Source organism: Ipomoea triloba, chromosome 11 (genome assembly GCF_003576645.1).
Source record: "Ipomoea triloba cultivar NCNSP0323 chromosome 11, ASM357664v1".
In the NCBI taxonomy this organism is placed as follows: Eukaryota; Viridiplantae; Streptophyta; class Magnoliopsida; order Solanales; family Convolvulaceae; genus Ipomoea; species Ipomoea triloba.
Window position 1 is genome coordinate 12,403,082 of NC_044926.1, and position 12,311 is coordinate 12,415,392.

At 36.3% G+C, this 12,311-nt stretch overlaps 2 protein-coding genes across 2 annotated transcripts; both read left to right on the forward strand.

Annotated features, from left to right (window-relative positions):
* The first annotated feature begins 3,946 nt into the window (after nucleotides 1–3,946).
* Nucleotides 3,947–8,490, forward strand: LOC115995623 (mediator of RNA polymerase II transcription subunit 15a-like). The gene is made up of 4 exons (XM_031234718.1): nucleotides 3,947–4,208; nucleotides 7,196–7,307; nucleotides 7,771–7,894; nucleotides 7,991–8,490. The coding sequence occupies exons 1-4, from the start codon at nucleotides 4,051–4,053 to the stop codon at nucleotides 8,281–8,283; spliced, it is 687 nt and encodes a 228-aa protein (XP_031090578.1). The 5' UTR covers nucleotides 3,947–4,050; the 3' UTR covers nucleotides 8,284–8,490.
* A 1,457-nt stretch (nucleotides 8,491–9,947) lies between these two features.
* On the forward strand, nucleotides 9,948–10,699 carry LOC115995925 (E3 ubiquitin-protein ligase RDUF2-like). The gene is made up of 2 exons (XM_031235072.1): nucleotides 9,948–9,970; nucleotides 10,162–10,699. The coding sequence occupies exons 1-2, from the start codon at nucleotides 9,948–9,950 to the stop codon at nucleotides 10,697–10,699; spliced, it is 561 nt and encodes a 186-aa protein (XP_031090932.1).
* Nucleotides 10,700–12,311: the final 1,612 nt, after the last annotated feature.

Genomic DNA, 12,311 nt, shown 5'->3' on the forward strand with positions numbered 1-12,311 from the left:
TTGGGCCCAAGGATTTGTCTAGCTTAGTGTTAAAAATGGCAATTTTCAGCTCATCATAAGTGAATTTTTTCAGTAAAGCAACATTCTGTGTGTGGATGATTTTTTCCTCCAAACAGTCCAACATTGGTTTCATATCGTCAGACTCCTCAGTAAAAAGAGTGAAAATAATTGAGCATCAGATTATTTAGAGCATTACCTTTCTCCGCTCACGAACCATCCTCGTCTCTAAGTATGTTAATGCGGTTATTACTTCTCCTTCGCCGGACGAGGTTGTGAAAGAAGGTGGTATTTTAGTCTCCATCTTTGAGCCAGAATTCCTTTGCACGTTGCTTCCAGAAATCATTTTGATGAACAATGGCCCTAAGATGTTGAGATTGGACTTCTTGGAATCTGGAGCAACAGCTAGGGTTAGTCTTATTTTTTAGAATTTCCATTTGCTTTGCCAAGTAGTCAATCCTTCTCTTGAAGTTCTTGGTAAACAATTTCCCCCATTTCCAAACATCTACACTACATCTGCCAATCTGACTAATAATATACTCTCCTCTTGATCGACTCCAGCTTTGTGAGACCACTTCGTGACATTCAGTTTCTCTAAGCCAAAGATTCATGAACTCAAATTTCTTGAAGTAGCTTACACCAATGATGGGGACAACCCTAAGCAGAATCGGCAGGCGATCGCTTATTGAGGTTATGACAGAACTCGTCGTCGTCCCACAGAATCTGCACCTCCAATCATCGGACACCAACACTCTGTCGAGCTTTGCTTAAATCCACTCCGGCTTGCCTCTAGACCTCTCCCATGTGAATTGATGAACGTCGAAAGGAAAATCTGTCAGCCCACTTTGCTCCACCGCATCCTTAAAACCTTCGAAAAGCCAGTTTGGTTGCGGATTACCCCCTAATTTCTCCTCAGCACAGAGAACATCATTGAAGTTTCCAACAACTACCCAAAGGGAGGTTGTTTTGTGTTGACAAATTTTTCAAGAGATTCTAGCCTAACCCTCTTTGATTCCTGTCTGGTTCTCCATAGAAGCTAGTTAGACGCCACCGCTTATCAGCATTTTCCTCGTTTATAACGATGTCAATGTGTCTGTGTATGTAAGACTTAATGGACACCAATGGGTCGGTTCTCCAAATACAAGAAAGACCCCCACTCTAACTTCTACTACTAACTGCTAATAGGCCTTCAAGGCACAATCTCCTTCTAATAGGCTCCACTTTATTTTTACTAACCATAGTCTTAATAAGAAAAACAACATCGAGCTTTTTTGTTATGGATTAGATCCACCAAAACTTGAACCGACGTGCGATTGCCAAGGTTGAAAAAATCGCTAGGCGTCCTCTAGGCGCCTAGCCCGCCTAGGCGCCTAGTTTTTTTTTTTTTTTTTTTTTTAATTTTAATTTTTTTCAAAAAAAAATTTTAAAAAAATTTTAAGTGTTAATAATTGTAAAGTGTCGAATATTGTAAGTCTTTACACTTTAATAGTTAAATAGTTAACACTCATTAAGTTATTAGTTATTATTTATTAATTACTAGTGCATTACTTATTAATATAATTTAGTTATTACGTACTACTTTTTATTTTATTAAGTTATTAATTATCAGTTATTACTTATTAGACCATTAGAGTATTAGTTAATACATTATAACATTAATAGTTTAAATGTTAAAGATTTGTAATTAAAAAAAAAAAAAAACGCCAGCCTGCCAGACGCCTAGGCGGCCCAGGCGCCCGCCTAGTCGGCCGGAGACCTAGGCGGCGCTTAGGCGGCCTAGGTGCCCGGCCGCGGAGGAGGCCGATTTCGGCCTTCCTCGACACTGCCGGGTGCCGCTTAGTGCCTAGGCGCGATTTTTGCAACCATGGCGATTGCCCAACCCACGGTAGTTCCAGGCTAAGACATTCATGATTCTAGGTGGGCCTGGAAACCAGGTCCCACTTCTGAGGTGTTTTTTAGGCTGCCAAGGGAAAATTTTGGATCCAACACCATGGGCTTGATAAGCACCAAGAATAGTATAATTTAAGGGTCAAAAGTAGGATAGAATACGAAGTTTTGCCACCCGTTTATAATAATCTCGTGCATTTTAAACTCAGATGTGATCAAAAACCTCTAACACAATTTTTAGGAAAAGTTTTGAAGTTGTTTCTGCAAATTGAAAAGTGATTCAAGGCCAAAACAGAGAAAAAATCAAAGAAGCCGCCGAGAAGAAACCATCCACGCAGCCAACACGCGTGTGGGTGGCGTGGATCAATTCCAGTAGCTATCCACGCCCTCAACCACGCGTAGTGCTGGCGTGGTCTGGCCACAGGGGCCATTTCAGGATTTTTAGCTTCGGGTTGCCTATTTAAACCCCTTTTTCGGAAAGTTAAGGGGAGGGCAGCTAGAAAATAGTTTTAGATCTAAAGTTCTTTAGGGTTTTCTCCCCTCTTGGGGGAAAACTTCATTTTCCTTATATTAGATTCAAAAGACAAGCTAGAAGGATAGAAGTTTCAAGACAAAAATGTAATGGAACCATTCTCCATGGATGGTAACTCTTCTTTTCAATATCTACTTTGTTTTCATGTTTGTTTTCTTTAAAACTTTCATTGCTTCTTCTTGTTTCTTTATTTTAATGTTAGCTTAGATTAGATAGGGGATTGGTGGCCCCGAAACTAGCTATGTGGTTGAATTGTTGAAGATATTGCTTTAAAAATGTGAGTTTTATGTTCTTGGAATTGCAAGACCCAGATGAATAAATTAGTAAATGGGTTAGTACAAAATATGCATGCAAGAATAAATAGGATGCACGTAAAGTAAAGAGACAGAGAGATTTATAGTGGTTCGGAGATGGTGTAATCTTCCTACTCCACTTCCCTCCTTTCACTTGAAGGAGGGTTTTCACTATCTTCAATCACTCAAATACAATAGTGAACAGTGTCAACCCAACACTTCTACAACTCTGAGTGTCTCGCACAAAGCTACACTCAATCCGAGCGCCTCGCACAAAGCCACGCCCCCGAGCGTCTTGCACCCAGCTACGCTCCTACACCAACCAAGTGTCTCGCACACAACTACACTTAGTCCACCGAGTGTCTCGCAAAAAGCTACACTCCTTCCGAGTATCACGCACAAAGCTATACTCTCGAGTATGTCGCACAACTCTATACTCCCAAGCGTCTGGCACAAAGCTACGCTCCCGAGCCTTTCGCACAAAGCCACGCTACTTCCGAGTGTCTCACACAAAGCTACACTCCTCCGAGTATGTTGCACAAAGTTATACTCAACTAGGATTTCACAAGTCTCACTCGCTACTCTCCCTTTCTCTACACAAAGACTCTACACAAGCGTTTTGCACAAAGACTTGGACTTTGGATATTATTCACTAGACTCAAAAATAAAGTAGGGGACTAATAAAAATTACAATTTTTGTTCATCAAAACTATTACATTTTATTTCTAACAAACATATAGTTTTAAAATTGTGAACATGGACCCGAGTCCATGGCATAACAATCGGTCTAATAGTTTACTCTTCAATGAATCCTAATAGAGGTGTTTGGTTAGAAGGAAAGAATTAAGAAGGAAAATAATTGCAATTCGATGAGAAAAGAATAAGGTAGGAATAAACGTAGGAATTCAAATTATATTGTTTGATAAGAAGAAATAGAATTATTGGGATGAGAAGGAAAAAGTAATATAAAGACTAAAATGTCCTTGTATAATGTATAGTAATAATCATTTTCATTTCACCTACTAACAAACATGCAAAATACAGTCACAAAAACTCATTACCTTTACCAACTATTTGATACCCATATCGATTCCGATTCCCATGTGCCTAACCAAACAAACCCTTAATAATTAATAATTTTACAGGGCGAAAATTCCTAATTATTGGCTTATTACAGCTAATTAAGGATTTATTGTCCCAACTCCTATATATAATTTCACCCATTCTATTATTGTAGTTCGCTTCTGATTTACGGAGTATATGATCTCTCTGAGGTTCCTATCGTTTTCTGGGTACCAATCTCGTTGAACTGAGTTGTATCTGTAATCTGTGAATCCATTCATGGATGGGAATTATTGGAGAATGGCCCAAGCTCAGGGTCAGGCGCCGGCTGGCGATGCCACCGCCCCGGCACCGGTGGCGGCAAACGGAGCTGTCGAGACTGGCGATTGGCGGGCTCAGCTACAACCAGAATCGCGTGAGATGATTGTCAACAAGATGTAAGTCTCTCACACTTTTTTTTGAGGGAATTCTCTAGGTAATATACATATACATTTGATTTATGGTGATAATTTGTTTTTTGAAATTCTTACTGGAGCTTTATGATTTATGGTTTGCAAATTGGAGGGCCTTTCCGAGCTTTTCGTTTTTTCCCCTTTTTGAAAATACCTATTTCTCTGTGGGAATTTATTGGTGTTTCCAAAGTTGCTTTCTTTCTATCATCGCTATTGCTAATCCATATCTTACGCTGATTGATAAGCATGAAGAATTGCACTGGATATTGCTAATATTCATAGGGTCACAGCTAAGGAATTGACCTTAATCAATGGGGCCATAAACATCCTCGTATTCAATAAGGCCAATGCTTCTTGTTTTATTTCTTGAATATTGTAACTTGAAGGTAGAGAAGGGTGCAAGGCTGCTTTTAAACATTTTGGTATAAGAAAAGATTCCGATTCCGATTCCTACTGTCTGCTAGAAGAAAAGAAAATTTTATACATTAGGCTTTGTTTGGTAACATTAGCTAATTGTGCTGTTTGGTATAATTTTTTTATTTATTTTTTTAAATTTGATTGAAAATTTTGCTTTAAATAACTATTTGAATTTTAGCATTTTGAAGTTACAAAAAGTTAATAAACCAAATACCTATATTGGGTGTGTTTGGTTCGCACATGGGAATCGGAATCGGAGTGGTATCAAATGCTTGGTAATGGTAATGAGTTTTGGTGAAAGTATTTTTCATGTTTGGTAATAGGGTGAAATGGGAATGATTATTAATAGTTGGGGAAATGAAACCCTTATTTTATTAGGGAATAAGTTTTGCAATTAATGGAGTAGTCAAAACTCATAGTAATATTCTAAAATTCCGTCAACTAAACAATAACAATGACTTTGATATTCACGCTCGATAGCTAAACTTGTCAACCAAACACATCCTTTGATTTTTTAACCAAATCAAATAACTAATAAAAACAAAATCCTCTTATACTATTAAAGTTTGCGTAATATTGTAAAATATTGTAATACAGTTCATATTCATACTACAATTGTACATTAAAATATGGTAATACAATTCCTAATACAATATATCCTTATCTACTTTTTATTCGTAATACAATTCTAAATTAAAATTAATAATCGTAATAATACAGTACATATATTTCTCTGCAACGTAATTTATACTATTAATAAAAAACAAAATCTTCCATTTTAATTTCACGTCCAAAACACTTTTATACTATTAAGGTTTGTGTAATATTGTAAAATATGGTAATACGATTTCTAATAAAATATATTATTTCTTACTTTCCTATTCGTAATACATACAATTCTAGATTAAAATTACTAATCATAATAATATTTTCCCCGCAACGTAATGTTGTAAAATATGGTTGATGAAACAAATTCTTTGCTAAGTAGTCATTTACTATATTTGTATGTATGAATATAGGAAGACAAAATGAGAAATTGGCTTGAACAAGCCCTTCTTATTCAATATTTTAGAGAGTTGAGAGGAATTGTATATTGTATTGTAGACAGAAGATGCTAGAGTAGAAGTGGAAGAAGCCCCTAAAATGAAGGGCCCTAACCCCCTATATAGATCCTTGACCCGTACCCGAAACCGAACAAACGTACAAAGTGTGTAAGGCCGTATATCCAGGGTATATTCCCTACCAATGGTAATACAATTTCTATTCGTACTACAATTCTACATTAAAATTACATGAGACATCGACATAATCGTCATCAACAATATTATACTTTCCTGCAAATAGTAAATAACAATATTATTCTACAGAATCTGTAACCGTCAACAATAACATTAGTCTCCTAATCGTGATCAATTCTACCATCGTGATCTTTCATTAATGGGGTCTATTTTCGTCTATGCTTCCGACATATCCCCCAAGACGAGAAAAAGCTGTATAAGGTTCCGGCAGATGCGTTGTTATTTGTCCATGGAATATCAATGTTCCACGGTCATACTCCCAAGTTAATGTTATGAACAATAGGCCTACGATTTGTAGTTCACATTGAAAGTTTTGATTTTGTTAACATGATGTTTCGTTGGTTTTGTTCTTTGTATTGATTTTGTTTTGTGTATAAAAGTATAAATGCATAATTGTGTTTTAAGTTTTATCAGTTTAGATGATTATTAAAGTTCTTAGAATTGATTTTGTTTCCCTGGAGTGCTTACTAGAGTGGTTTTTTTTTACTACACAACTATAGTTAAATAGATGATTTTGTAGCATATAGTTAATTTACTATAAACCATTTAATCATCCTGTTATGCATAAAATAGAATTCTATTATGCAATTTTATTTCTGTGTTATTTCGGTATTATTTGTAGAAGCTTAAGTGACTATTTCTGTGTTGCTACTATGTTAAAACCGAATTCTATTATGTTAAACTATTACACTAGAATTCTTATCCCTATATGTCTTTATTCTTTAACTAACATGTTTCTGCCATAAATGCATAATTGAGTATTAAGTTTTATTAATTTAGATGATTATTAAAGTTCTTAAATCTCAGCTTGACTACCAAATAGCTATACTTCATCTAGGCTGTAAAAAATTGAATACTAAAATGCAAAGTTAAACTTTACCTGCTGAGGTTATCATCAATAACAATTCCTAGTGTAGCTGCAATACCAAGCGCTAAAAAACACACACTAAAGTTTGTCACTATGACATGTATAGACATAATTGATCTAAACCATCTTTTCAATTGCACTATATCGATCCAAATATTTTAAAAATATTATAGTAAATCCATTCCGTGCATCGCATGGGTGAAAATACTAATAGTGATCAAATAAGTCAAAATTAGCTGATAGACTAACTATTTAAAAACAAAAACCACCTTTATTAGGGTTCTGTATGATACATTTATGTTTGGTTAATACTCGAGTGCTTGGGGATGGCTCTGTAGTGCTTTTCTTTTACATATGATGGATATGTCTTTCAACTGTGATGGCTATAGAATGGAGACTTTAAAAAGGCATATTCCCTTCGCTGGACCAGAAGGGCTTTATGAGCTTTGGAAAATTGCAGTAAGGTTTGAGGAAAAGATTTATGCTGCTGCTGTAAGTGAGGTGTGTATGTGATGTGTAATTACCAATATCTCTCAATTGTTTTAAGTATGATGCATTATTTATGTATGAAAATTATTGAATTGGTTTACTCTTTTTATTTTTAGTATCAGAATATTTTGTGTGCAATCTATATATATATAGACTATTGATCAAATGAGTTCATCCTGTTGTGAGTCTGTGTAGACAAATCTGTGTCACTGAATGTTTGAGATCATGTCTGTGTAGACAAATCTGTGTCACTGAATGTTTGAGATCAATGAGTTATATCTGGTCAACTGTGCAAGTGAAGTGCACAGTTGCACAATGGTCCAGATCTAAGCCATTGATCTTAAGTATTCAATGACCAAGATCTGTCCACACGGACTCATATAACAAGATGGACTCGCGGAAACACTGACCTATATATATATACACTTTAAGGCCTTAGTGACACCTTTTCCTTCGGTGTCTAATTTTATTGCAGTCAGATTATCTGAGGAAGGTATCTTTAAAGATGTTGTCTATGGAGATGACAAAATCAGCAACTCCCATGGCCAATTCTGTGCAGTCTAACAATACAACTAGTGCTCAGAATCCCCAACTTCCAGGTGAAATAACAGGAGCCTCATCTATTTGTTCTGCTTCAATTAATATGTATGATTTTGACACATTTCTTGGCATTCAATGATCTGTTGTTTCTATAGGGACACACAATGTAATGCAAAACTCAATGGCAAACACCATGGGCCAAGGGATGGGTTCCAATATGGTATCTAATTCTCAGAGACAGGTGCATTTACACAATCAAATAATGCAATCTCATATGCAGCAACAACAGGAGCGGCAGCAACAGCAAAACTTACTACAACAGAATCAGATCCAATCATCTCAGCAAGCAGTCATGCAGCCTTCTCTTGAGCAGAACCAACTCCATCTGTACTTCAGCAACCAACTCAATCTGTCCTCAGGCAACAACGAACTCAACAGGCTCCAATGATTCATCAACAGCAAGGATCCAACAGAACCAGTTGATAGACCAATAGAAGAACTTAGGATGTGATTGGTTGACAGGTTTAGCTATCAGGAATAAGTATCAAAGTCATTATTATAGTTTGGTTGACAGATTTTTAAAATACTGCTATGGGTTTTTATTACTCTCTTAATTGAAAAAATCATTCCCTAATAAAATAAGGGTTTCATTCCATTATTATTCTTCAGTCGCTTCCCCAACTCATTCCATTGTTCCCAAACTGCATCCTTGACTAACTGAGCTGTCATGCGGACAATCATGAGCTTAAATTGATTATAGCAATGGAGGTTAAATTGAAAGTGCAGTGATTAGAGCGGTTAAAAATTATGAAAATATTTATTTGTTTAGAATAATAGTGATACAAGTGAGATTAGAATGCTAAATTGTTATTATGGACTTTCGTATAAACTATATAATACTCCGTAATTATTTGATACATTAATAAATTTATTTTCGTTATTAACATAATAATTTAACATATTTATATTCATTATTTATATTATTTTCATAAATAATAATTTGTTATATCAATCAATATTTGATATCTACATCTATCTACAATCTTAATACGATCCAATAAAGTTAGGTCTCTAACCGGAAGAAAAAATGCTGGTGATAAATTGGCTCTTATTAAGATTGTATGTAGATGTAGATGTAGATTATAGATTTAAAATATATAAATTTTTATTACCAAAATTAGTATTTATTTATACTATCATTTTTAGACTAATTATTTAGATTAACGTTTTTACAAAATTGCAAACATTTATTTTAGTGACAATTATAATCAGCCTTTCATATATTATTTTGCATTCATATACTTTGAATTACCGATTTAAATAAACAAATTCAACATTTAATTACATATGCATGTACATATTTTATATAATCTTGTATTGATACAATTTGAAGTACTTATTTAAAAAATAAACATTGGGCATTATCCTATTCGCGCAACGCGTGTGAAAAATTAGTAATATAATATATTTATAAACTATATCTAAAAAAAGAAAACTTAATACTCAACAAAAATAAACATAAAACTAAAGAAACTGGGGGATGTTATCCCACGTAGCTAAATTTTACTTGGGGAGCCTAAGGGTCATGCTCAAGGTCATTTCTACTTCTTAGTGAAATCTGTGGTAAATCACCTATTTGGTCCCTCAATTATTCGCGAACTATCAATGTTGTCCCTTAACTCCGTAATCATCAATTTGACCCCCGAAATAAATTAATTTTCGTCAAATAAGTCCCTCTGGCCAGATTCCGGTGAGAACTCCTATTAAGCATGGATATTTTAGTCATTTCGTGTCTTCACATGCCATCTTCTTCTTCTCTGCCTTTTTCTCTCCTCCTTTCTGACATCATTCTTTCATTTTTTTCTGGGTAAGGAGAAAGATTATTTCTTGAACGGTGCAACTCACCCGCCACCATTTCCATTCTCAGTGCCCAGCTAGGACGATTCTCTTGACCATTACACCAAATTCGAGTCTGAAACGTCGTATAAATCTGGTGCGTTCACATTATTGCATTTAACCTCACATGCTTGCTGACACCTATAAACAAACGGTACTCATCTTCTCTCCCTAGAAAAGTAATCACAGGAAAGAAGAAGAGGTAGATCTGCAACAATGGCGTCAGAGGATGTGAAGCTGTTAGGTGGATGCCCTAGCCCATTCGTGCTCTGAACCCGGATTGCTCTCAACCTCAAATCCGTCGCGTATGAGTTTCTCGAGGAGAAGTTCAGAACCAAGAGCGAGCTTATCCTCAAAATGAACCCAATTTACAAGGAGATCCCGTGTGGAATTGAAGCCTGCAAACCCATTGCCTCTGGTTTCCCGTCAGGTTGGGTTTCGACCGGCTTTTGGATCAGTTAACCCAGATTGAAGCTAACTGGCTGGGGAGAATGGAGGATACGCCGGCTTCCAAAGCGGCGATCGAGTCAATGCCGACCATCGAGATTCTCGATTCCCATATCGAAATCGAACCCCATTGTGCCATTTGTAAAGAGCCCTTCGAGCTCGGAAACGAGGCCCGAGAAATGCCCTGCAACCATTTATACTACTCTGATTGTATTCTCCCACTGTCTTTGCGCAATTCCTGCCCCGTTTGCCGCCACCAACTCCCCACCGACACCCCAAACTCTGGCGACTTAAACACCACCAACCGCCCTTCTTCAAACGAACAACAACCTTCCGATGACGAGACCATGGGACTAACAATCTGGAGGTTACCCGGTGACGGGTTCGCCGTGGGGCGGTTTTCCGATGGGAGAAGAGAGCTTTCTCTTGTGTACACTGAAATGGATTGTGGGTTTAACAACAATGGTGCGATTGCCGGAATACAGAGTGAAACGGTGGCTTTGACCAAAATGTCAACCTAAAATTCTTTTTTTTTTTTAATTCAGAAGACACGAAATGACTAAAATACCCCACCAGAATCTGGCCGGAAGGACTTATTTGACGAAAATTAATTTATTTCGGGGGTCAAATTGATGATTACGGAGTTAAGGGACAACATTGACAGTTCGCGAATAATTGAGAGACCAAATAGGTGATTTACCCTAATTAATATGAATAATAATTATTATTAAATTTATTAAATAATAATAAAAGTTATTAAATAATATGAGGGGGACATTTGGAAAGTTATTATAATTCTAAATGCCTCCAAAAGTCTCCACTACCCACTGTTCGGTCTAGTGGAAAAATGACCAACATTAGTCATAGCTTCGCATTTGGGGCATTGATTGAGATGTCCAAAACTTAATATTAGCCCCAATTAGATAGAGGGGTGAATAAACTTACTAGCTTTTGAAAATTTTTGTCACAAATCAATATCCTTTCTTACAATAAGAGAGTAAGGATCCGGTATTTTACTTTATCTTTGCACGGTTGATCTATGATAAAAACTTAAGGCTTGGTCAAGGTATATGATGCAAGTAGATAAATAAAGCGAGTATGTAAAGAGAGAGATCTTTATAGTGGTTCGGTATTAACGAAGCCTAGTCGACTCTTCTTCACAACACGTGAAGGATTGCACGAATATCTCCATTAGTACAATATCACCCCAAGTCTGCCTCCTTGATCACAAAGCCGGACAACAAATTAACTTTCACCACAGTTTTTTCAACTTCTGCAAGTTTACTTCGTCTCTATCTACTTCTCCAAGTAAAGATTGTTGTTTGAAGAAATGAGTTCTTCTTTTTATCCAACTGAAATCTTGGCTAGGATAAGTCTTGATTCGAACGTTATAGCAACTCAAGATTTCGCTAAGTTCTAGATATGAACTTTGAAGTTTTTCTCTCTTTTTACTCACTGATCACTTGTAACTTGCAATCTTAAGCATTTTGAAAATTTATGAATTCTTAGAATGACCAGCGCCTCCTTCTAAATACGAAGGGGTATTTATAGGTGTGGAAATTTGTCCTGTTGGAGGGAAGACAAAATTTCAAACCCCACCTAATTTGACCAGTGTGTATTAAATTAATCACTGGGTATTGAGCCCATGTAGGTGTCAGTACTTTCTAGCCATTATAACCTTAATATGTGCAGACATTTGTCATATAGTCCTACACAAAAGGAGATGGTATTTAATGAAAGTTTACTTTGGGATCTATTCCTAGAACTAGGTTTGTCCAAGACAATTCATCCCACACTTTAAGGCTTCGGCCTCTAGATTGCTCAAAGAATGTTTATGGCGTATCCAATTGAATTCTATAACGACTCGTGCCTTTGGTGCTCAGCTACGAATGATTGACTTTATCATTCACTCCATAACTCCTTGAATGATCGTTCTTTATCATTTGGCCTTGATAAACTTCAAGAAGTAGGACCTTCCATGGTTTGACCTATTGGTCTTTGTCTTCTGATCTTCATGTCTTCAAGTCTTCGGTCTTCATGATTCTTCCTTGGTATTTGATCAATGAGAATCATCAACTCGAGTCAAGGTATAATATGACGAGTTGATGTCCTCATCATGGAGTCGGTTTCTGA